At 43.9% G+C, this 27,651-nt stretch overlaps 1 protein-coding gene across 1 annotated transcript in view; it reads right to left on the minus strand.

The window, feature by feature from the left end:
* The window catches only part of FAM83F (family with sequence similarity 83 member F), a 426,779-nt gene that overhangs the window by 40,408 nt on the left and 358,720 nt on the right, over positions 1–27,651 (minus strand). The window contains exon 4 of the mRNA XM_073592655.1: positions 8,679–9,292. Coding sequence (XP_073448756.1) covers positions 8,679–9,292 — 614 coding nt within the window. The remainder of the gene's footprint in view (positions 1–8,678; positions 9,293–27,651) is intronic.

A 27,651-nucleotide genomic window follows, 5' to 3' on the forward strand; every position in this document is an offset into this window, starting at 1 on the left:
CTGTATATATCAACCCCCCTCACACCTGTATATATGTTGCCCCCCCACACACCTGTATATATGTCAGCCCCCCACACACCTGTATATATGTTAGCGCCCCCACACCTGTGTGTATATATATATATATATATATATATATATATATATATATATATATATATATATATATATATGTCAGCACCCCCCACACACCTGTATATATGTCAGCGCCCCCCACACACACCTACACACCTCTATATATGTCAGTGCCCCCCGCACATCTGTATATATGTCAGCCCCCCACACACACCTGTATATCAGCCCCCCTCACACCTGTATATATGTCAGTCCCCCCACACACCTGTATATATGTCACCCCCCACACACATGTATATATCAGCCCCCCTACACACCTATATATATGTCAGCCCCCACACACCTGTATTTATGTCAGCCCCCCACACACCTTTATAGATGTCAGTGCCTCCCCCCCACACCTGTATATATGTCAGCCCCCCTCACACCTGTATATATCAGCCTCCCTCACACCTGTATCTATGTCAGCCCCCCACACACCTGTATATATGTCAGCGCCCCTCCACACACACCTGTATATACGTCAGTGCCCCCCCACATCTGTATATATGTCAGCCCGTCAAATCTGTTAACACACAAGGCTCTGGCCCCTCCCTGTACACAAACAGCCCCCCTCCCTTTCCCTCACAGCCCTTACTTGTAAAGAAGGTCTTCCTACCTAGTCCCAGCTCTTTTTTCACAAAGCTGTTGCTGAGAAGCATAGTACAGATCACACAAGGGGTGCACATGCATATAGTAGCCAGATGTGGCAGTAAAGAGCTCAATGTCTGAGCTCAATGCCACAAAGAGCAGAATGAGCCGAGATCATTTCTGTAATGCACAGCACGGCTCCCATTCACCCGTCCTGCTTTCTTCTGGCCCGGCCGGGCCCCTCGGGCCCAGGGGCCCCTTACAGTTGTGATGGCTGTACCCCCCTGATGGCGGCCCTGGGAGTTTGGTATATGTATTTTCATTTTGTGTAGCGCTCTATGTGGTTTAATATTACCTATAAATGTTTCATAGTTTCATTGCTGGTAAGGTTGAATAAAGACTCCAGTCAATCTATTTCAACGTGTGTGTGTGTGTTTATTCATGTCTCTACCTCTTTCCATATCCCTGCATATTGTGTTCAATAAGATGCCCATGTAAACGTCTAGGGTACCCCACTTATAACTCCAGACTATTCTGAAGATATGCTATTTATAACCATCCTTTGGACGCGCCCCTGTAACCAGTTTTCAGTCCAGGTACATATACTATTGTTAATGCCAATAGACCTCAATTTGTTCACAGGCCTTCCTTTATCCAGATTACAGCTCGCTTCCTCATAGAATGTTAATTGGTTGGTCTGGCAAGAACAATCTTTCATACTACCAATGATATTATTTTCATCAGCAAATTTTGGGATATGTTTCCTTATCATCCCCTCCAACAGTTTTCAATTTATTGATGTTAGGCTGACTGGCTTGTAGTTTCCAGGTATGTATTGCAGTCCATTCTTGAATATTGGTACCATTTTTCCTCTGTGTTTATTGTTTCTAGAATATCCTCCCTATTTAATTTCATGACGTATAGAGCACAGTTTGGTAAAGTTGGCTCTCCTGAAATTTAATGTATTTGTCCTATCCTCATGATTGATTTTCCTATGCTTTACAGTAAACGTAATTGCCCTATGATCGCTGTTTCCTAAGTTATCCTTTACTTCCAAATCCGCTATCGGCTCTAGATTGTTTATGATTAGTAGGTCTTCATCCTTCAGGGTAGGTAGCCTCTAGCATACCCCACTATTAATTTCCCTTTTGTTTCTTCCCTTTGAAGCTCCAGCCACAAGGATTCCACCTCTTTTATTGCTCCATTAGTAATATTATCCCTTGTGTTCTTATCCCTTGTGTTCACCAGCACATAACTCTTGGTGTACATGCACACCCCTCCCCATCTTCTACCTACCCTGTCCCTTCGGTAAAAGGAGTACCCCTGGACAGTCGCACGCCAGTCATATGTGCTGTCAAACCAGGTCTCAGTTACTTCCACATAAACATCCTCCTCATGTATCCTCCCCATGTTAACATCCAGTTATATTTTGTGGATTTAAGAATGCATCCAAACCTTTTTTTAAATTAATCTACTGAGCTGGCCAGAACTAGTTTTTGAGGGAGCCTTTTCCACATTTTTACAGCTCTACTATGAAAAAGCCTTTCCGTATGTTGAGGTTAAAGCTCTTTTCCTGACCCCAACATGGCAGCATACTAGTGATAGAGCTCCGCCTCTTGACCACTCCCTCAGGACCAGTGAATAGCATAAATGAAGGCATAGTTAGCCGCCATCCTATTCTTCTTTTTTTCCTCATACCTCCACGCACCAGTGATGAAGTAAGGAATTTTATGTCCCCCACCCTGCCGCTGAGCAGTAACCGGCTGGGTTCAAGCCTCTCCCAGTGTGTAGTTTCAGTGCTTGGGCTGCTAACATCGCGCTAATAAGCCTGAGAGACCCTCGTCTGTGTGGTCTTGAAAATGCCATTCAGCATGACTTGGTTCCAGGAACTTTGGGGGGGCAAGCCTGTCATTTCCTTTTCTAGGGGCTTCCTTGTCCGTTAGGCTATGTCTTTACCTGTTTTATTCAGTTCCTGCTCTTCTCCTTTATTTGGCTTTTAGTAGGTTCCAGGTGAGCGAGGAGCGGGCCGCACCACGCAGTAGGTGTCAGGGTATCCCTATAGGCGTGGGGTGGCCGCCCAGCGCCATATTTATTGGCCTAGGGCGCTCCCGATGATGTCATAGGGCTGCGCCCGGTCTGCACATGAGCACTGACCGACGGAAGCTCTGGGCGCCATTTTGGTTCTGGGCAAAGCGATTAGTTTTGCCCACAAACAACAGGAGGAGTCTGGGGGCGGGTTCTGCCTGTCCCAGGATCATCTAAGAGTGTCAGTGGGCTGCTGTGGGTTGGACAATATACAGCCTCCTGACTGTCTTCAGACTGTGAAGTTTGTTCCTGGATCCAGTCTCAGCAACCTGTGTCGACTGTGTCGCCACCTGCTGGTAGGAAAGTTTTCTGTACTAAAAAAAAAAAAAAAAAAAAGGGACATTCTTTTCCTTTGTTTTGTTTCAGCTGTTTGCTTTGTTGTAGTTTTTTCAGGCTTTCATGTTAGAAGATTACTGGCAATCTCCATCCCTCTCTTTCTCTTTTCAGCTATCTCTCTCTTTCCGCTGGCCGTCCCTTATTCCCTACTACCATGAGTCAGCCACCACTTATGTAAGACCCTCAATACTTAAGGTAGGGGGACCACCAGTTGGTAAGTTTTCAGGTGTCCTTTCAGAGTGCCCTCTAAAGAGGTTTGCTTTGATATGTTTCAGCTCCACACGCTCACGCTCTTGGAGTTAAAGAACAAGAGGACAGGCATTCTCCAAAGGTCAAAAGATCCAAAAGAGCACGTCACGCCTCCTCTTCTCCAGAGCAATACAGGCGTCCCAGCAAGAAAGCAGGCTGGGCTTGTGGCGCAGTCCCCCTATCCAATAAATTGGTGTGCAAAGACTGTCTAGTGGAGTCTGCAGTAGACAGGGAGCAGGACACTGCGCAAGTCTCATCATTGCTGAAGAAGGTAGTACGAGATTCCTTGTCTGAGTTTACCTCCAGCCACCTGCCCAAAGGGTCCCATTTGAAGATCAGCCGGGGACTTCAACAAGCAGTATATCCATGCCCAGAGTAAAAAAGAAAAAAAATGGCGCTCCCACTCAGGAGAAAAGCTCCAAGGAAGACATCTCTGTTCCTCTTCCCCAGAGCCAGCACCCCAGCAAGAGTCCTGCAGGGTCCGTGGCGCAGAACCTATACCCAGGAGGCTAGTGAGTAGACACTGCCTGGATGAGTATACAGCTAACAGGTAATGCCAAATGTCTTTATTGTTGATAAGAGTGGCACAAGATTCTGTTTTGAACTCGCCTTAATTACCTGAAGCAACTGTTACACTTGTATTGAAAACTGTTGGAGACTGTTGCCATAAGAGACAGCGCTCTTATCCGTACAGATGTGGCATCTTGCTGGATGCTTTTCCCTGTATGGCTGTCCTGTAGAAGTCCGGGAGTTTACCGGGTTAGCATTACACAGACATATTTGGGTGCCCCAAGGAGAGCAGTAATGTAGCGCTCAGAGCCCCTAGTGGGTGTGGCCAAATTGCCCTTGCTGACATCATCACCCTTCAGTGAGGCCAAACAGCCACCTAAGACGGCAACAGATTTGTGTATGACTATCTTGGTTACTTGGGGAACCACAGCCTGGTCCAGGTAATATGTCCGTGTCTCAGGGGGACTGAAACCCTGACACATGATTCAAAACCCGAACTGTCCGGCTGAATCCTGGACAGGTGGTACACCCTAGGTGTCTGGCACCCATGAATCTACTTTGCACTGCAGCTACTATGCCTTACGACCCACTCTATGTGGAGAGAGGTCGACAACTCATGGCTCTGGAGGTTCTCATTGGACTGAAGGAGTCCTGGGTCCTTGATACATATATTAAAGATACAGCAGTCTGCTATTTAAAAATAGGGAGGCTGACCTGGCAGTCCCCCCTTGTTGCTTGTATAACGACTGGAGGAGCACCCTCGCACTTTGGCGGCTAGGGAGGCCATATGGTTATGACCCTGGACTGTGTATTGCTTCCTAGAAACAAAAGTGGGGAAGAATGGAAGGGGTTTCGTGAAAAATGCCTGTATAAACAGGCTGTCAAAACTGTGTATCCTGAACAAGCTAATGGTCAACCTGCTCCTACATACTGTAGCAGCTGCAATTGCCGGCAGACCAGCAATATCCAGCCCATGTACTGGGTGAGTCTAATGGGAATGGTTTAATAATTATCAACCAGCTGCTGCACCTGCAGGACTCTGAGGACAGTGGCAGGGTCTTCATCCCTTTAGACATGATTTCCTATTGGGAGTATCGTGCAAAAAATTATATTTTTGTAGCAGTGGATGCCAAAAAATCTGACTATTTCAGTGCAGACTTCTGGGAAAATCAGTGAGCCAGTCACACAAGTGCATACCCAGAGTCTTAAGGTAAGACCTAGAAGGCACGCTTTGCGGGTTTCTGGACAGCATGCTGTACAGAGCCTTGGATGAAGGTATCAGACACTCATGGTCACTTCGGGAGATTCCTCACTGCTCCTCCTCCAGACCATTTCTCTCCCACAGAGCTGCCAAGTCCACCGCAACAGCAGGTGGGCTGCTACAATGCTTACAGACACCTCAGACTCAAGAGGGATTGCAGGTTTTCTATTCAATCCTGTTTGGAGTTCGCAGGGGATGTTGGTTAGTGTCCAGTTGCAGATCGGAAGAGGTCAGACCCTTTTGGGCCCTCTTCGAGATCTTTAAGATGGAGTCCATTAAACAGTATAACCACATGGCTGGAGGCTGTTGTTGGATCGTCAGGATGCCTATCCTATCCTCACACCTTAGAGGGAAAGCAAAGCCAACTTTCTCCATCCCAATGGTTGGTGTACCCGGGGGTGCTCTGCTATTTCCTCTGTTTTATTTCCATCAGAGGAAGTGGTGACAGTCAGGAACAGAATTCTGAGGACGAATATTTCCATTTGTTTGATGGCTTCTCAGTGCCTCAGTCATCTGGGCACAACGTCATCATGCATATAGTTGATTCCTGGGGTGTATGGGCACCTGCACAAATGTCAACTAGAATTCTTAGTGCAAGGGAGGAAACAGGATAGAACACAGTTAATAGGTATTACTCAGTATGAGTAGCGGTCCGCGGTGATGGAAAGACCTTAAGGAAGTCTTGGTCCGTTAGGACCGTTAGACTGGAGAATGGCTACGAATCATGTCTGCAAGACAGCTGGGAACATGCACTGCGAAGAACTTTCGGTCAAGGCAAGCGGAGATTCCCAGCCAAGGAGGGTATCATTGAACGCGCTGGGGGTTCAAAAAGACTTTTAGCACTTTGGCCTTACTACACATAGTCAAGGAGGACCAATCTCCTTGCAGTTTAGCAACATGACAACAGTCAACTATATTCAGCCCCAGGATGAAACTCGCAGCAATATGCTATTGAGAGAGGTGAAACCCTTAACACCTGGTGCGGAAAATCACCAGCAACATTTCGGAAGCAGTTTACCTCCCAGCGGTTTCTTTTGAACAAGTACAAGCTTCCCAGAGCACTCTACTTTGTTGTGTGCGAGAAGGCATTCTACTTACAACATCTAGGTCTAATTCTGGAACAAGTTTTCTTGGTATGGCAAGACATTGATCCTACTGCCCTGCCAGTGTCAGCTGTTCTATACTTCCTCCAGGCCTTAGCCTATCCTCACATAGCTCACGAGTGTGGGCTATATTGGCAATAACACATTTGAATGGGCCAAGAATCCTTAAGTTTGCACAACTTTTGAGGACAGTCGTGAAGAGTCGGTCACCAAGGAAGAAAGATCTCTTGCAGTTGCTGGATCTCATATCAGTTTAACCGTTTGCTCCAACAGAGCAGTGTTCCGTTCAGGTCATCATTTACAAGGCAGTACCAAGTGCAAGAACTTTAAGCAGAAGGTTATCAGAGATTCAAGCTCTTGGAGCTTCAAAGTAAAAAAAATATATATATATATATATTCCTTTCTTTCCAGAAAGAGTAGAGTTGGATCTTGTAGATCATCCTGCATCAAACGTAGCAACAGACTGCTATTTAACAGACAACTGGACATTGCCTAACTTTCCAGAACATCACACAGGAAAGTCACACGTACTGTTCATTTTCAGAACTTTAAAGGGGTATCTCTCCACAATTGTCCCTTTCAGGTCATCTAAATAAACCTTTTGTCATTCCAGCTGGGACTTATCAAGGGAAAGAGGTTACTGCCTGGATCCTAGCAGGCTTGAGTTGTGTATATAAGACTATAGGTCAGGAGCCTCCGTCAGTGGCGGTGGAGCACTCTAACAGAGCGGTTAAAGCCTCATAGGCAACACATTCAAGAGAATTTATGGTGCCCATCTGTACAGGGGTATCATGGTCGCTCCAACATTCCTACTCAAACTTGATGGAATAGATGCGGGGGCCTTGTCATCAGGGGACTTTGTAGGAAGGACTATTCAGTCCTCTGTCTCATCCTAATTAGAAGATTGGTTTGACAAATAGATTCCACCCTATCAGCTAGTTATTTATCACTAGAATGCTGCCATGTTGGCGTCTGGAAAATGGAAAATTGTATCAAATACTTACCGTAATTTTCCTTTCCTGACGCCAAACCATGGCAGCATATGAGCTCACCCATGTGCGTTCCGGTACAAAGAATGGGGTGGCGGCTAACTATGCTATTCACTGGTCCTGAGGGAGTGTTCAAGAGGCGGAGCACTATCACTAGTATGCTGCCATGGTTTGGCGTCAGGAAAGGAAAATTACGGGTAAGTATTTAATACAATTTTCCGTTTTTCTCCAGATTTAAAGATTACCCCCTTGTCCTCTGTAATGACCTGAAAGTAAATAACAAAGGGAGGTTTTTTTTTTTTTTTGCAGGAATAGGATTTTGAATTAGTAATTTTTGGTCATGTAGGGGTTGATTTATTAAAGACAGACTGTTCACTTTTCAAGTGCAATTGTACCTCTGCATGTGCAGTTGCTCCAGACCTTAGTAAATGAGTATAAGCTCTGTCGATTTCCAACATCCAATCATGTGCTTTTTTTTTTCTCCTTGCATGTGATTGGGTATTCTTTACAAAGTGATGCTTTACCTCATTTTCTAAGCTCTAAAGCAACTGCATTTGCAGAGGTGCAGCTGTAGTGCATAGTCTGTTTGCCTTTAGCCAAGGGGTCTCCAAACTATGGCCCTCCAGTTGTTCAGGAACTACAATTCCCATCATACCTAATCATGTCTGTGAATGTCAGAGTTTTACAATGCCTCATGGGACGTGTAGTTCCGCAACAGCTAGAGGGCTGTAGTTTGGAGAACCCATAGTGTCACAATTGCCCGTTTATTGTCCGCATATTGTCAAAGTTGCTTGTATATTGTATCAATTGCCTCTTCTTTCCCAATATTGTCACAATTGCCAATTTGTTGCCCCCATATAGTTACACCTGCCCATTTGTCACCCCAATATAATCACAATTGCCCATTTGTTGCCCACATATTGTCTGGTTTGTGCATTTGTCACCTGCATATTGTAAAAGTTGACTGTTACTTATGTATTCTATGCAATTGCTCTTTTGGATAACCATTTTTGCCTATGTATTTGAAGTCAAAGCTGCTTTAAGGATCATGTAGTCCCCAAAGGCGTGTCATCAAAGCCCATTGCTTCATTCATTTGTTTCGCCATGGAGTGCCACATGGGCTGCTATTAAAGCCTTCAATTCAATTTAATTCAGTATGTTGTCATTAGTACGTTTAGTATGTTGTCATTATCCCCACATTTCACTGCATTGGTGTTAAAGGCTTGGATTTTACTTTAGGCATTCAGCATTCAGAAAATGTACCCTTTTTGCACTTCAGCAAACAGTGCGTCACTAATAAATCTTCTTTTTTTTTTAGAAAAACATTCATATAAATAAAATCTTCACTGGAATAATTTTCTTCTTTCCATTATGAGTATTCATTTAGTTTCATGATAACTGTTAAAAATAATTGTATATTGTATGAAAGCTATATCTTACCTGAAGCTCTCAGATCTTGATGGCTGCTAAAGCTGTTTTTTTGATTTGAAGTCTGTGTTGGCTTGTTCACCATAACAAAGCCTCCTTCCACATCCTTCTCTTGAGCACTAGATTTCCGTTTGTAAAAGCTAAAACTTGATTTCTTGGGAGATTTATTTTTTTGACTCTCTTCAGTATCTTTTCCTGTTTCTTTATTTTTTCTAGCAGCCACTTTTGGAAGGCTGCTTAAATTTACAATTTCTGGTAATTCTTGCTCAATATTAATCAGGTCCTGTAGGTATTTTTCCAGTCTTTTATCTCCTTCAGTTTCTCCCTTATCTCCAGTAGTTGGTGGACTTGGAGTGCCAAATCTTAACATTTCACCTGGAGCAAGACTCCTTCCCACCACCAATGAATATTTGGGATTGATAAGCTTACGAGCCACAGTAGATGAACGTGGCCTGGTACCCACCATGGGACTAGGTCGCACATCAGGTAAGGAAAGCTCTTTGTATAGATTCACTTCCTCTGATATTGCATAGAGTTCACGAAATTCAATGTCAAAAGGCTCAGTGTATTGTCCAGACAAGAATGTCATAATGTTGCGATCAACTCTTAATGATGACCAGGTAAACCTATAAAGCAAGTTTTAACATTAGAACAGTTTGTTAATGTCATATAATGTTGTTAACAAAGCCAAACATTAGCAGTTCTGTTCTACAGTAAATATTGACTATTCACAAAAAAATTTCGAAAAGCATTCTATCAGTTAAAAACACTTGTAGAGATACTATGAAGGAGCCGCTGGTTAAGATGGGTCCTTTGTACTTTGCCTCAACCCCCTAAAGGGCCTCAGCCCCTCTGTCACACCAAGTTGAGCGTAAAAGCAAGGAAACACAGCAAATAATTCCTATCACCCAATAATATAGAAGAAAGTCATTGAAAAAAATGGCATGGGTTCCCCCTCCAGTCCATTACCGGGTCCTTTGGGTCTGGTATGGATATTAAGGGGAACCCCGTACCCAAATTAAAAAAAAAATGGCATGGGGGTCCCCCAGGCCCCCAATACTCTGAACAGCAGTGTATATACTATACGGCCTGCCCTATATACTCTGCAGAAAATTGGGCCTTAGGTGTTGGTGGTACCAGAACACTGTAAGCCCTCACAGTTACTCTTGGTGAGCGCAGGAACAGGCCCTGCTATGGAATACTATATCAAAAATTGTAATTACATGCCCCTGTTAAACAGGGGCAGAAAAATTGGGCCTTTGGTGGTGGTGGTACCAGAACACTGAAAGCCCTCACAGTTAATCTTGTTGGGCGCAGGAAGGGGCCCTGCCGTGAACTATTATATCAAGATTTGGAAATACGTGTCCCTGTTAAACAAGGGCAGAAAAATTGGGCCTTTGATGGTGGTGGTGCCACAACACTGTAAGCCCTCACAGTTACGCTTGTTGGGCGCAGGAACAGGCCCTGCTATGAAATATTATATCAAGAATTGATTGTAATTACATGTCCCTGTTAAACAGGGGCAGAAAAATTGGGCCTTGGGTGGTGCCACAACACTGTAACCCCTCACAGATACTCTTGTTGGGCGCAGGAACAGGCCCTGCGTTGAAATATTATGCTAAAAATTGTAATTACATGCCTCTGTTAAACAGGGCAGAAAAATTGGGCCTTTGGCGGTGCCGCAACACTGTAAGCTCTCACAGTTACGCTTGTTGAGCGCAGGAACGGGCCCTGCTATGAAATATTATATCAAGAATTGTAATTACATGTCCCTGTTAAACAGGGGCAGAAAAATTGGGCCTTAGGCGGTAGTGCCACAATACTGTAACCCCTCACAGATACTCTTGTTGGTCACAGGAATGGGCCCTGCATTGAAATATTATATCAAAAGTTGTAATTACATGCCCCTGTTAAACAGGGGCTGAAAAATTGGGCCTTGTGTGGTGGTGGTGGTGGTACCCTAAACCAGAAATATTGTTGGAAGCTAGCATCATCAAGATTGAGGAGGAATAGGATAGTCACTCAGCATAGGCAGTCTTCAAGGGATCCCACATCCATAGAAAATTCAATCAGTTACATTAGCATTACGTGCTTGATAGCTGCTGATCCAAGACTGATTAATTTTTATGAATGTGAGCCTATCAACGGAGTCTGTGGACAGGCACACTCTATGATCCATTAAAAAGCCTCCAGCAGCACTGAATGTGTGTTCAGAAAGAACGCTGGATGCAGGACAGGCCAGTAGCTCAATTGCAAATTGAGCAAGTTCTGGTCAGTGGTCCATCCTCAAGACCCAGTAACCCATTGGGTGCTCTGTTGGAAAGGTCTCCAAGCCTGCTCTTGCCCCTAGATATTCCTGCACCATGTAATGCAGACACCGGCAATTGTTGCTTGAACCGATCAGACCTTGGCACTGAGGACTGAAAAATTCCTCTGACTGAACGGAGCCTCAGCAACACGTTGTTCAGCACCAGGAGATTGTAACCTGCCAAGGTCTGGAAATGCATTGCACAAACCTTTCTTCAAGGCCTCCTGAAGACGTTTCATCCTCTCCTCCCTCTGCGAAGGCAGGATGAGTTCTGCAACCTTACCCTTGTAACGTGGGTCAAGAAGGGTTGCCAGCCAGTAATGATCCCTTTCTTGGACACCATTATTTTCCAGCACTGCCTTAACCCTCTTGGGCATGGAGTTCACCAGCGCTTTGCAGGTTGCCACTCAAGTCCTCTTCCACTCCTCCATGATGACATCACAGAGCTGGTGAATGTTACACCTTTACCCTCAGCTTCTTTAGCAAGGCAGTGGTCGTCATGGAGGTGTGTTTGGGGTTGTTTACATGTTGGAATACTGCCCCATACGGCCCAGCCCCCGAAGGGAGGGGATCATGCTCTGCTTCAGTATGTCACAATACAGGTTGGCATTCATGGTTCCCTCAATGAACTGTAGCTCCCCAGTGCGGGCTGCACTCATGCAGCCCTAGACAATGACACTTCCACCACCATGCTTGACTGTAGGCAAGAAACACTTGTCTTTGTACTCCTCACCTGGTTGCCGCCACACACGCTTGACACCATTTAAACCAAACAAGCTTATCTTGGTCTCATCAGATCACATCACATGGTTCCAATAATCCATGTCCTTAGTCTGCTTGTCTTCAGCAAACTATTTGCGGGCTTTCTTGTGCATCATCTTTAGAAGAGGCTTCCTTCTGGGACGACAGCCATGCAGACCAATTTGATGCAGTGTGTGGTGTATGGTCTGAGTACTGACAGGCTGACCCCCACCCCTTCAACCTCTGCAGCAAAGCTGGCAGCACTCATACGTCTATTTCCCAAAGACAACCTCTGGATATGATGCTGAGCATGTGCACTCAACTCCTTTGGTCGATCATGGCGAGGCCTGTTCTGAGTGGAACCTGTCCTGTTAAACCGCTGTATGGTCCTGGCCACCATGCTGCGGCTCAGTTTCAAGGTCTTGGCAATCTTCTTATAGCCTAGGCCATCTTTATGTAGAGCAACAATTCTTTTTACAGATCCTCAGAGAGTTCTTTGCCATGAGGTGCCATGTTAAACTTCCAGTGACCAGTATGAGAGAGTGAGAGATACGGCTGCACCGTATTTTATACTGTGTACACCACCAGAAGTGTGGTAGAAACTGTACACACTGTATTAGCGTCAGGGCTGGGCTCAGCCCTTCCTTATCAAATACTCCTGAGTTGCAGGAATCTCCCACTGTGGCTGCTCCAGTACAACCTGTGTTGCAGGCCGTCCCTGCTGCTGCTCCAGTCTCTGTGCAGGCACCCGCCTCGAGTATTACCTCAATAAGAGGTATGTCTGGTTCCGCTCCGCTTCCCCATCGATTTGGGAGCGATCCAGTCCAATGCAGGCAGGTTTCTCAACCAGGTTGAGATATACTTTGAGATGCTGCCCCAGGCATTTCCTACGGACAGAAGCAAAGTAGGTTTCGCGATAACTTTGCTTTCTAAGAGCCTTGGCCTGGGCAAACCCTCTATGGGAGGCGCAAAAACCTGTTGTCTTGAGTTACCTTGAGTTTGTGACTTTTTTAAAAAGGGTATTTGACGTTCCTGCATGCTCCGCTTATGCTGCCAAGTGCCTCATGTCCATCAGAGTATGAGAACTGTTGTCGATTACGCCATTGAATTCCGTACTCTGGCAGCAGAGGTTGCTTGGAACAATGAGGCCCTCGTGGCTGCTTTTTCTCATGGTCTCTCGGATTCCATCAAGGATGATATGGCAGCCCTAGATATACCCACTGAGCTGGAGAGGTTGATCACGTTTGCCATCCTCATTGACTCCAGACTCAGAGAAAGATTCCCTTTTAAGGAGCGCTTACAGAAGCCTCGTGTACATTTGTCTCCGAACATTGCAGTCCCACCCTTGCCTCCCTCACCTCCCACGCCTCCTGGTACCGACTCGGTCTGTGAAGATGAACCATGCACTTGGGCTTCACGTGTCTCCCTGCGGATGAGATAAGCCTTAGGGGGAGGGAGAGATTGTGCCTTTATTGTGGCCAGGCAGGTGACTTTCTGAAGTCTTGTCCTACCCGTCCAGGGAACGCCGGAACCTTGAGGTCCTGTCATGGACAGACCTTAGGTGGTGTTGTTTCGTCCCCAGTTATCCAGAAGGATAATCCCCTGGTTTCGGTTACCCTTTCTTAGGCTGAGTTGTCCATCGAGATACAGGCTCTAATCGACTCTGGGGCTGCAGGCCTGTTCATTGCTTCTGCCTTTGTATCGAAGCACTCGATTCCGCTGCAGCTGCGTGACACTACACTTGCCATTGAGGCTTTTGATGGAAGACCTCCTACAGCCTGCCCATGTGACTAATGAGACTGTTCCGTTTTACATGGCTGTAGGGGCTCTTCACCATAAGATAATTCAATTCCAAGTTATTTCCTCACCTAAGTTTCCACTGGTTATTGCTTATCCTTGGTTACAGGAGGCACAACCCCTCTTTTGATTGGCTCCGTGCTGAGGTTCTCTCCTGGTCGCCACAATGCAGTAAGACATGCTTCCAGAAGGTAGCCGAGGTCCTGTGCACCTCTTCACTCTCCTCCCTGCCGGAGGAGTACCGCGATTTTAGCGATGTCTTTGACAAAGGTAAAGCCGGTAGTTTGCCTCCACTCCAGTCGTATGATTGTGCAATTAAACTTCAACCTGGTGCCATATCCTCTCATGGTCGGGTTTACCCCTTGTCGGTCTTGGAGTTGTCCATCGAGATACAGGCTCTAATCGACTCTGGGGCTGCAGGCCTGTTCATTGATTCTGCCTTTGTATCGAAGCACTCGATTCCGCTGCAGCTGCGTGACACTCCACTTGCCATTGAGGGTTTTGATGGAAGACCTCCTACAGCCTGCCCATGTGACTAATGAGACTGTTCCGTTTTACATGGCTGTAGGGGCTCTTCACCATAAGATAATTCAATTCCAAGTTATTTCCTCACCTAAGTTTCCGCTGGTTATTGCTTATCCTTGGTTACAGGAGGCACAGCCCCTCTTTTGATTGGCTCCGTGCTGAGGTTCTCTCCTGGTCACCACAATGCAGTAAGACATGCTTCCAGAAGGTAGCCGAGGTCCTGTGCACCTCTTCACTCTCCTCCCTGCCGGAGGAGTACCGCGATTTTAGCGATGTCTTTGACAAAGGTAAAGCCGGTAGTTTGCCTCCACTCCAGTCGTATGATTGTGCAATTAAACTTCAACCTGGTGCCATATCCTCTCGTGGTCGGGTTTACCCCTTGTCGGTCTTGGAGGATAAGGCCACGGAAGAGTATGTTGCAGACACACTTTGTCGAGGTTTCATCCGCAAATCCTCGTCTCCTGCTGGTGCAGGTTTCTTCTTTGTGAAGAAGAACAGTGGTGAACTGAGACCTTGTATTGATTATAGGGGTCTCAATCGTTTCACGATTAAGAATGCCTATCCAATTCCGTTGATTACGGAGTTATTTGGCCGCCTCAAGGGAGCAATGGTTTTTACAAAGCTTAATTTGAGAGGGGCATACAATCTCGTGAGGATTAAAGAGGTGGATTAACGAGTGGAAAACTATGTTTAATATCAGAACAGGCCATTATGAGTACATTGTAATGCCTTTTGGCCTTTGTAACGCTCCGGCAGTTTTCAAGGAATTTATTAACGATGTCCTCCGAGATTAGTTGCAGTTATGTATGGTGGTTTATCTCGACAATATCCTCATATTTTCCAAGTCCTTGGAGAGCCACCACACAGATGTCTGTCGTGTGCTTCAGAAATTAAAAAAGAGCAATCTCTATTGTAAATGGGAGGAGTGCGAATTCCATCGTGAACAGGTTAAATTCCTGGGTTATGTCATTTCCACTGCTGGTTTTTCGATGGACCCAGAGAAACTTTCAGCAGTCCTACAGTGGCCCCGACTCGTATGGCTTACCAATGGGATTCTTGCCCATTTCTTCTTGCAAAACTGCTCCAGCTTCTTCAAGTTTGGTGTGTGGTCATCTCTTGGCAGGTTTGCTGTTGTGCCATGTTCTTTCCATTTGGTTATGATAGATTTGATGGTGCTCCTAGGGATCATCAAAGATTTGGATATTTTTTTATAACCTAACCCTGACTTGTACTTCTCAACAAAATTGTGCCTTACTTGTTTGGACAGTTCCTTGGTCTTCATGGCAGTGTTTGGTTAGTGGTGCCTCTTGCTTAGGTGTTGCAGCCTCTGGGGCCTTTCAAAAAGGTGTGTATATGTAATGACAGATCATGTAACACTTAGATTGCACACAGGTGGACATCATTTCACCAGTTATATGACTTCTGATGGTAATTGGTTGCAACAGAGCTTTTTATGGGCTTCATAACAAAGGGGGTGAATATATACGCACACGCCAATTATCATTTTTTTATTTCTGAAAAATAGTTTTATGTATATATTTTTCTAATTTTACTTCACCAACTTAGACTATTGTGTTCTGATCCATCACATATAATTCAGATTAAGGTGTAAAAAAAATTGCTCCAACTCCTGAAAAAAATATAATGAAGCAGCCAACACAACAATCTGACTGTTGTAAATGTAAAGATAATAATAAAGTGTGGCGCTACCAAATAGCAAAGCACATACTATTAATCAAATAGCAGTAATAACTATAGAGAGATTTCAAGTCCTGAGGTGTGTATTGGTGGTAATTTCTTTGCAGAGCACCAAAAAAGGGGTATAGCAAAAAAGGATAAATAAAATAAAATAAAATAAAATATCAAAGATATCAAACAACAAAGAATACTTAGGTGTGCAAAAGCTTGTAAAAATAGTGAATGCTATATCATAACCTATATATCAATTAAGTATGATTTTTACAGGTAGGGTAGCATATTACAAAATCAAGTGCAATAATATAAGTGTACGGAAAATCACAATATGCTATGTGTATAACTGAGCAAAAATAGTGTTCATCAAGGCAAAGCCAGAAAGTGAACATGAAAGTCCATAAGAGGGTGAGTATATGTGAAATACTGAAAGTCCATCATTGAGAGGATGGAGTGTTCATAGTTAACCCCACGACAGTCTAGAAACAAGCGGTCATTATGTAGACTGTGTAGAAGCTGTTTAAAGGGTTCCTTAAATATGGATGGATTCTTCACTCATTCAGATGGTCTTAACACAGAGAAAAAAAGCAAAAGGATTCCCTTACCAGACAAGGTAGACTCACAGGCCCTTGGCGGTGAGTCAAACAGGCTTGTACCGTCGAGCGGTATAGTGCGGCAATCTGGTGTTGCAGTTTTATGCGGAGTTTCATCAGATGTCATCGGATGGTGTGCCCAATCGGGATCGAGAGCCCCCAAGGTTCTGCTTCGGTCATCAGGTGATCATTTCCTCAATGGCCCATCACATGGACAAGTAAACAGGGGAAAAAAGAAGAACTCCACATAGTGTAAATCCTTTTTAGAAAACGTTGTAGCGTTTTATTGGAGAATAATTTTCAAAAAATGTACAAAAAAGGGCAGTAAAAACTCGGCTCAAAATGACAAAGCGATGCAAAAAAGTATAAAAAATTATATAAAATAGCGCAGTAAGTGATGGTAGGGGTGTAATCACAGAAACCCGATGCGTTTCGTCTTCAAAGACTTCTGCTGGGGTATGAATAAGCCCCCCATCCACTGCGCTTTATATATTCTGATCTAAAATTAAGTGGAACAGCTGATTCGCGCTGTTGCACTGAATGACTTCCGGGTCTGGCGGCGTCACAGATGACGAGCAGTCATGTGGTATTTCTATAGCCAATCATATACCCTTGGAGCTGGTCAGGAACCAAGCCTCACTTCTATTCTCCAGTCAACATTGTGTCATTCCCATTCGTCTCCGCAGTCACATGCCGATCATGTGATCCGCCCTGTAAGGAGTGACGGCGAGCTGCTCATAGCCTGCGTATCATGGGAGATAGGAAGTGGGGGTTTGCCAGTCCGAGACCTGGAACGCAAATATTGCGGCGGTCCGGGGTGGTGATGTCCTTTTACATCCAAATGTGTGTGACTTGATCCGCATCATGGAAATCTTTAAACCTTATCCTGTTACAAATCCATATAGAGTACATATTGTCACAATGATCTGTACAAACTTTACTCATATAAAGAGCACATATGGATAGGCATTAATTCAGCATTCCGATATGTTAGTGAAAAGAGCATACCAGACGTTGGTGGTTAAAAATGAGGTAAAATAAGATGTATATAAAATATGTAAACATAAAAAATAAAAATAAACCATGATACAGGACCTGTGTATGATTGCATTTATGGAATAGGCCATAGTACACCGCCTAAATAAAGTTATATTCATAAACATATGCATATGTAAACCATTCATGGAAAAAATTAGATTAAGGGTAAGAATCAATATAACCCTTAAGACGAATGGGACAAGATATGTAAATTCACATCTCTTCCCAAAGTGGATTAATAGTTTAAGAAAAACATTATGAAAGTTTTAATATTGTACGAGAAAAGATTAAGTATAATGGAGAAATTGCAGAGATTTATTACATGTAGGGCTCAGTGACTGAAAATATGAAAAAGAGGATAATATTGGGGAAGTAGTCCAGAAAGGTATCTGACTCCACTGTGTTAAAATAAATCCTCGCCAGAGGTGACATTCAAGATCCCCCATCAGGTAAGATCAGGGGAATTTATCTAAAGGTGGTGCCAACAAATACAATAAAAATAAAATAAAAATAAATGTGAAAGTGAAAGGAGGAGATGTGAAGAGGGGGATCTAAAAATTCGCAAATCAATACGATCCAGGAAATTTTTTTTTTTTTATGATCCTAGGAAATCACAGATCAAGCATGAAAAGGTTGGGAGGGATACCAACGCTTAAGACTGGTTAATAAAAGCGTTGATATCCCAATCCACGTTGAGTCCATGAGGAACATAACATTTCATGAGGTGTATCCAAAAAGTTTCTAATTTGGAAACACCCCTCACATTTGGTTCCCCCCTCCAGTGTGGAATGAATTTGTCTATGATTTGAAACTTCGTTCCAGATGGGTTTTGATTGTGGTGATGTAAATAGTGTTTGGGGACACTATGATTTGTGCGTCCTTTTATTATAGCTGTGATGTGTTCGTTCACTCGTATGGAGAAATTGCGTATAGTGCGACCTATGTATTGTTTGCCACAGGGACAGGTGATGAGATATACGATGAACTTCGTAGTACATGTGACAAAATGTTTCATTCTATATTCCCTCCCAGTTGAGGATGACGTAAAAGTTTCGATTTTGCGGGACTTGCAGACATTGAGTTTGCATACCGTACATTTCCTACAGGGGTAGAAGCCTTTTAGATCATGAAAAAAGGATGGAGTCTTTGGAGGGTCTACTACACCTGGTGCGATCTGTCCTCCTATCGATCGTGCACCTTTATAAATCACTCCAGCTTGGTCGGGGAGTAGTGGACCTAGTATTCGATCGTTTTTTAATACTTTCCAATGCCTCGAGATAATACTCTTTATCTGTTTATGTTGGATGGAATAGTTGGTAAGAAAGACCCATCTGTGTCTATTATCAGAAGGTCTTTTAGGATGTTCTACTAGCAGTGATAAGCGATCAATGTGGGCCACTTTTTGGATTTCCTGGTCGATTTGTCCTTCATCATATCCCTTTTCTTTGAATCTGGATTTAATAGTCTCCGCTTGCCTATAATAATCCGACAAGAGGGAACAGTTACGTCTGATTCTCATCAGTTGGCTCAGAGGGACCGATTCCATGGTGCCTCTCCATAGGAGGAGGATGTCGTCGATGTACCTGGCCCACAGAGCCAACTGAGGTGGGTTTAGGGCACCGACGACATCCTCCTCCCATTTGAATCACTGTACCATTTCATGTCGATCCTTAATGAGAACGAAGTGGGCATCCATCTATTATATGAAGCCAGCACTTACATTTCTTGGACCTGGAGATTACAGCTGTCAACGGTCAATTGGAAACGAAAACCTTCTTTAAGGTCACCGACCGTAACGGCTACATCCCGATCGACGGCTGCCACCACACAGCCTGGCTGAAATCGGTCCCTCGGAGCCAACTGATGAGAATCAGACGTAACTGTTCCCTCTTGTCGGATTATTATAGGCAAGCGGAGACTATTAAATCCAGATTCAAAGAAAAGGGATACGATGAAGGACAAATCGACCAGGAAATCCAAAAAGTGGCCCACATTGATCGCTTATCACTGCTAGTAGAACATCCTAAAAGACCTTCTGATAATAGACACAGATGGGTCTTTCTTACCAACTATTCTATCCAACATAAACAGATAAAGAGTATTATCTCGAGGCATTGGAAAGTATTAAAAAACAATCGAATACTAGGTCCACTACTCCCCGACCAAGCTGGAGTGATTTATAAAGGTGCACGATCGATAGGAGGACAGATCGCACCAGGTGTAGTAGACCCTCCAAAGACTCCATCCTTTTTTCATGATCTAAAAGGCTTCTACCCCTGTAGGAAATGTACGGTATGCAAACTCAATGTCTGCAAGTCCCGCAAAATCGAAACTTTTACGTCATCCTCAACTGGGAGGGAATATAGAATAAAGCATTTTGTCACATGTACTACGAAGTTCATCGTATATCTCATCACCTGTCCCTGTGGCAAACAATACATAGGTCGCACTATACGCAATTTCTCCATACGAGTGAACGAACACATCACAGCTATAATAAAAGGACGCACAAATCATAGTGTCCCCAAACACTATTTACATCACCACAATCAAAACCCATCTGGAACGAAGTTTCAAATCATAGACAAATTCATTCCACACTGGAGGGGGGAACCAAATGTGAGGGGTGTTTCCAAATTAGAAACTTTTTGGATACACCTCATGAAATGTTATGTTCCTCATGGACTCAACGTGGATTGGGATATCAACGCTTTTATTAACCAATCTTAAGCGTTGGTATCCCTCCCAACCTTTTCATGCTTGATCTGTGATTTCCTAGGATCATAAAAAAAAAAAAAATTCCTGGATCGTATTGATTTGCGAATTTTTAGATCCCCTCTTCACATCTCCTCCTTTCACTTTCACATTTATTTTTATTTTATTTTTATTGTATTTGTTGGCACCACCTTTAGATAAATTCCCCTGATCTTACCTGATGGGGGATCTTGAATGTCACCTCTGGCGAGGATTTATTTTAACACAGTGGAGTCAGATACCTTTCTGGACTACTTCCCCAATATTATCCTCTTTTTCATATTTTCAGTCACTGAGCCCTACATGTAATAAATCTCTGCAATTTCTCCATTATACTTAATCTTTTCTCGTACAATATTAAAACTTTCATAATGTTTTTCTTAAACTATTAATCCACTTTGGGAAGAGATGTGAATTTACATATCTTGTCCCATTCGTCTTAAGGGTTATATTGATTCTTACCCTTAATCTAATTTTTTCCATGAATGGTTTACATATGCATATGTTTATGAATATAACTTTATTTAGGCGGTGTACTATGGCCTATTCCATAAATACAATCATACACAGGTCCTGTATCATGGTTTATTTTTATTTTTTATGTTTACATATTTTATATACATCTTATTTTACCTCATTTTTAACCACCAATGTCTGGTATGCTCTTTTCACTAACATATCGGAATGCTGAATTCATGCCTATCCATATGTGCTCTTTATATGAGTAAAGTTTGTACAGATCATTGTGACAATATGTACTCTATATGGATTTGTAACAGGATAAGGTTTAAAGATTTCCGTGATGCGGATCAAGTCACACACATTTGGATGTAAAAGGACATCACCACCCCGGACCACCGCAATATTTGCGTTCCAGGTCTCGGACTGGCAAACCCCCACTTCCTATCTCCCATGATACGCAGGCTATGAGCAGCTCGCTGTCACTCCTTACAGGGCGGATCACATGATCAGCATGTGACTGCGGAGACGAATGGGAATGACACAATGTTGACTGGAGAATAGAAGTGAGGCTTGGTTCCTGACCAGCTCCAAGGGTATATGATTGGCTATAGAAATACCACATGACTGCTCGTCATCTGTGACGCCGCCAGACCCGGAAGTCATTCAGTGCAATAGCGCGAATCAGCTGTTCCACTTAATTTTAGATCAGAATATATAAAGCGCAGTGGATGGGGGGCTTATTCATACCCCAGCAGAAGTCTTTGAAGACGAAACGCGTCGGATTTCTATGATTACACCCCTACCATCACTTACTGCGCTATTTTATATAATTTTTTATACTTTTTTGCATCGCTTTGTCATTTTGAGCCGAGTTTTTACTGCCCTTTTTTGTACATTTTTTGAAAATTATTCTCCAATAAAACGCTACAACGTTTTCTAAAAAGGATTTACACTATGTGGAGTTCTTCTTTTTTCCCCTGTTTACTTGTCCATGTGATGGGCCATTGAGGAAATGATCACCTGATGACCAAAGCAGAACCTTGGGGGCTCTCGATCCCGATTGGGCACACCATCCGATGACATCTGATGAAACTCCGCATAAAACTGCCACACCAGATTGCCGCACTATACCGCTCGACGGTACAAGCCTGTTTGACTCACCACCAAGGGCCTGTGAGTCCACCTTGTCTGTTAAGGGCATCCTTTTGCTTTTTTTCTCTGTGTTAAGACCATCTGAATGAGTGAAGAATCCATCCATATTTAAGGAACCCTTTAAACAGCTTCTACACAGTCTACATAATGACCGCTTGTTCCTAGACTGTCGTGGGGTTAACTATGAACACTCCATCCTCTCAATGATGGACTTTCAGTATTTCACATATACTCACCCTCTTATGGACTTTCATGTTCACTTTCTGGCTTTGCCTTGATGAACACTATTTTTGCTCAGTTATACACATAGCATATTGTGATTTTCCGTACACTTCTATTATTGCCCTTGATTTTGTAATATGCTACCCTACCTGTAAAAATCATACTTAATTGATATATAGGTTATGATATAGCATTCACTATTTTTACAAGCTTTTGCACACCTAAGTATTCTTTGTTGTTTGATATCTTTGATATTTTATTTTATTTTATATAATTCAGATTAAAAAAACATTGAACTAAAGGCTGGAATGTAACAAAATAGGTAAAAAGCCAAGGAGGGTGAATACTTTTGCAAGGCACTGTATTTCGTGCGAAATTTTGGACGCAAATTACGAATTAATTCTAATACGAAACACAATGAAACGAAACAAATTTATTGACGGGGCACATGTCTATTAACAACTGTACTATGGCTGCACTGTATTGCGTACTGTGTACACCACCAGAAGTGTAGTAGAAAGTGTACACACTGTATATGTATATATAAATGTGTGTGTGTGTATGTATATATATTTATATATATATATATATATATATATATATATATATATATATATATATATATATATATATATATCAGATAGATAGATAGATAAGACTGTGTGTGTATATATATATATATGTATAAAGACACTGCCTGAAGTGTATTAGAAACAGTACACCGGGGGGGGCGTGGCTTGATGATGGAGAGAGCGGCCGCATAGACATACTGCTCCGGCTCCTAACTGCCATCCTACAGGCATCCTGCGTCCTATCTCCTCACCGACGGTCTCTAATTGTTCCCCACGGCTGTGGGCACCCGACAGGCTGGCAACCATGGTGAAATATGGGCCAGCTTGGGCCACATCCATGTCGGACCGGCTGGTGGGCTTCCGGAGGCAAGATGGCGCCGGGACACAGGCTCCTCAGATAGACGTGCTGCAGACATGCTCTCCTGCTGACCGGAGATCTGCTAGTGGGGTGAGCGCCTCTACTCCAGCCATATTTCAGTCACAAATAGACCCCCAGCAACTCCATAACTCCCATCCAGCACAGGACTTCCAACATTTTGCTGATAATGAGGAAGCTTCTCCCTCTGCTGAGCCAACCTTAGCCTCCATTATGCTAGCAATACAAGATTGCAAAGCCTCACTCATTTCCCAAATAGCCTCTATAAGAATGGACTTTTCTCTCCTGAAACAAGATGTCCAAAATCTCAGTGACAGGGCTGGGGACAAGGAAGAACGCATTAGTTCCATAGAAGATAATGTGCATCCCCTTTCTGTTAAAGTGCGTGATCATACTGGGGAAATGGCGGCCCTCCGCGCTAAAGTCGATGATTTGGAAAATCGTTCCAGACGGAACAACTTTCGCTTTGTAGGATTCCCTGAACGTGCAGAGGGCACGCACCCTGAAAAATTTCTTTACTCCTGGTTAAGGGACATTTTTGGCACTGATGCACCCTCGTTCTCCTATGTGATTGAAAGGGCACACCGTACCCCTCCACGTCCTCCCCCAGAAGGGGCACCTCCACGCTCCATTATAGCACGTATTCTCAATTTTCAAGACAAGGTGGCTATCCTGCGCATTGCAAGAGAAAAAGGTCCGCTTAAATACAATGGCAATAATATTTCAATCTATCCTGACTTCTCAGCTGAAGTTCAACGCCAGCGTATCTCCTTCTCAGCAGTGAAGAATCGGCTACGTGAAGAGGGTCTGAAATACGCCATGCTTTTTCCCGCCAAGCTCCGTATCATCCATGATGGTAAAGCTCAATTCTACACCAGTCCTAAAGAAGCCATGGCTTGGCTGAATGACTGCTATGGACCCACAGACAGAAGAAGAGGTAACAGATAGCAAGCCCATTGACTCCTTAATGCCTTCCATCTTGTAGTAGCACTACAATCCCTTATTTACAACGTGCCTGACCCATATTGGATGGTCGTTCACCTTTACTACTTGGACTATAAGTCCCAAGATAACATTTGACTTTTCCCCTTTTATATTTCTTTTTTCTTTCCCTTTGAATGACCTACTGCTTTTCTCTACCACGTAGAAGGACTACCTACTCTCTGAACTTCTACACATTTGCTGAGATGAATATCCTGGATCGGGACACATACAATTTTTTCTTTTTTTTTTCGGTTGGGAGCCACACCGGAACCCACAGTACCCCCTCACCGGTTTGTGGCGTGGCCACGGAATAGTTGAACCCTCGATAATGTTCCCCGTTTTTTGCTTATGGGGTAAGAGGGATTTTCTCAGATTTAGGGATCCAAGGCTCGCTAAGTTGGGGATGGCCGAGTAGGGTGGGGGATATTCAAGCAATGTTCTGTTTGGGTTCATTTTTTTCTCTGCCTTATCGATCAATGGTGTATACCTCTGTAAAAGATATTTACAATGCAATATGGATGTAATTGAGTGGGGGTGGACTGACACGGCCTGTAAAGTATTAGAGGTGAAAGTATTTACATATATATGTGATTATGGTATAGAATATGTTTTAAAATGACCAGGTCACTGAAAATAGTGTCATGGAACACTAGAGGTATGAATACACCTCAAAAAAGATCTTTGGTCTTTTCAGTCCTAAAAAAATACAGTCCTCACATCATTTGCCTCCAGGAAACCCACCTGACTGATACTAGGGTGAGGGCCCTTAAGCGTCCATGGCTGGCTCAATGTTATCATGCCACCCATACAAATTACTCTAGGGGGGTTTCTATTTTATTGGCTAAATCCCTTCCAGCTGAAATTATACAGGTTAAGACAGACCCAAATGGGAGATTTGTTATACTCTCCTTACAAATTTCTTCTGTGACACTCACTCTGGTAAACATTTACATTCCTCCCCCATTTTCGGTGGAAATGCTGTCCAAATTGTCACTTCACTTGTTAAACAGACCCCCAGGGCCTTTACTCTATATGGGTGATTTTAATGCAGTACTGGATCCAGCCATGGACCGCTTGGGGGGTGGGGGTAGATCTTTTCCCTCCCTTCTGGATTGGATACAGGTTCATGACCTTACAGAACTTTGGCGATGGAAACACCCAGACGATAAACAGTTTTCATGTCACTCACTCTTTCCGCACCATGTCTAGGATTGATATGGTCTTTGCCCCTGCGGACACTCTTTCCCTTGTCTCTGCGGTTACATACTTGCCCAGAGGGGTTTCAGATCATGCTCCTCTCTCTGTGGACCTCGACATCCTTCCAGGCTCAGGTCCGGCCATTTAGCGGCTAAATTCTTACTGGCTGGAGGATGAGATGGTGCAAGAGACCTGTAGGAGGGTTATTGTGGAATACTGGAGAGACAATGTTGGAACGGCGGACCCCTCTACAGAATGGGAGGCCTTTAAAGCCACATTGAGGGGCACTTTCATGTCCATCACTGGGGTTTTGAGAAAAAATAATCAACAACTTACTGCAGAACTAGAAACCGCTATGGTGCGGGCAGAATCTAGCTATGCCACTGACCCGTCCACTGACAAGAGAGAGATATGGTTACAGAGGCGTAGGGAATATGAGATTCGTTTACTAGATCTCACACAAAAACCACTACTACACACCACACAGAAAGCATTTGAACACGGTAACAAAGCTGGACGTCTCCTGGCATATCTAAAGCGACCTGACTGACCTCCTGTACCTATTCCACGTATCCAGACCATACAGGGCCAAGTTAGTGATGTTCCTGGGGATATTATGGAAGCTTTTCTTAACTTTTACAAAGATCTTTATACCTCTAGGGCTGAATACACTGAAACTCAGCTAGACGATTACCTCGCTGACATATCCCTCCCCTCCCTGTCTTCTGAGAGGAGGGATGAGTTGGAGGCTCCCATATCGGTGGAAGATTGCTGCAGCCATTTCACAAATGCCAGCCCATAAAACTCCCGGGTTGGATGGTTACCCCACCGAATGGTACACACAGTTTAGGGAGTTGCTATGCCCACATCAATTGCATACATATAACAAAGCTTTAGGCACTGGGGTCCTTCCCCCCACTATGCGGGAGGCCTTGATCGTACTTCTGCTGAAACCCAGAAAGGATCCACTTAAATGTGAATCATACCGACCAATATCCCTCATAAATGTGGACGTTAAGATACTGGCTAAAGTGCTTGCAAATCGTTTAAATAAGGTGGTCACCACTCTGGTTAATAGTGACTAGGGGGGCTTCATACCAGGAAGATCCACCAGAATGAATATTCGTAGATTATTTCACAATCTGCAATATCCACATGATTGCCCCCCAACGCGGGCCATAGTATCCTTAGATACTTGCAAAGCATTTGACAGTGTGGAATGGCCGTATCTTTTTCGGGTGTTGTAGTTGTATGGTTTTGGCCCACGTGTGGTGGCATGGATAAGACTCCTTTATGCCTCCCCCCAGGCCAGGGTTCCAGTTAATTCCCCAGTCACTGAGACATTCCCCATTACTAGGGGTACAAGGCAGGGTTGCCCGCTGTCCCCGCTCCTTTTTGCCCTAGCCATGGAGCCACTAGCAGCACATATTCGTTCCTCTTCATCTATTAAAGGACTTCCTATTTCCACTATAGAAGAGCGAATTTCGCTCTATGCTGACGATACACTGGTTTATCTGGCTGATACCAACGGGTCACTTCAGTCCTTGCTGGCCGAAATTAATATATTCGGGGATTTCTCCGGTTTTCGGGTGAACTGGGATAAATCAAGTCTTTTCCCCTTGGATACGGCAGTGGTTTCCCAGATTCATCCGGATTCTAAACTATAAGTGGTGTCCTCTTAAGGATATCTTGGGGTCCTGGTATAATCGCCCTTATCCACTTACATTACTAATAATTTAGATCCCTTATTGAGTCGCTTACAGGAGCAAACTAAACAATGCATGGATCTGCCCCTTGACCCTATGGGAAGAGCGAATCTCCTCAAAATGGTTTACCTCCCGAAATTGCTATATGTTCTGGCTAATTCCCCATGTGCAATCCCTAAATCTATTTTTAATCGTATTGACACGATATGTGTGACGTTCCTGTGGAGGGGTGGATCCCCCAGAGTGGCACTTGAGACACTAAGGCTGCCATCTTACATGGCCGGCCTGGCATTTCCAAATTTTTTTCTTTATTACTTAGCGTCACAACTGGTGCATATACATGGCTGGTTACATCCAGCCTTGACAAACGCATGTACTACTACTGAAGGTGCCATTGCGACTTCCATGGAAACTCTCCACAATATTATTTATAGGGGCAGAGTCCCAAATCGACCAGGTACTTCCATGCTGGCAACTACACTCTCAATCTTTCAACACATAGTCAAAAAAATTTCCAGGCATACTTGGTCAGTATCCCCGAACAATCCTCTGTGGTTTAACCCTACTCTACAGGAACTAAACTCCTTGCCCGACACTAAACATTGGTACTCCAAAGGGGTAAAGTATTTATGACATCTATACAACGACTAAGGCTTTAAAACTTTTCAACAACTGAGACTTGACTTTGACTTACCACGCTCCTACCTGTTCCACTATTATCAGCTTAGACATGCTATCCAAGCTCAGTTTGGCTCCCTAAATGACCCCACAGACTTGCCCCCACTGGAAAGACTGCTGAGACAACCTGATCCTAATAAACTTATCTCTGCCTACTATGCTGCCCTAATGACAGATTTTAACCCCAG

This window comes from Aquarana catesbeiana, linkage group LG07 (assembly GCF_042186555.1).
Source record: "Aquarana catesbeiana isolate 2022-GZ linkage group LG07, ASM4218655v1, whole genome shotgun sequence".
NCBI lineage: Eukaryota > Metazoa > Chordata > Amphibia > Anura > Ranidae > Aquarana > Aquarana catesbeiana.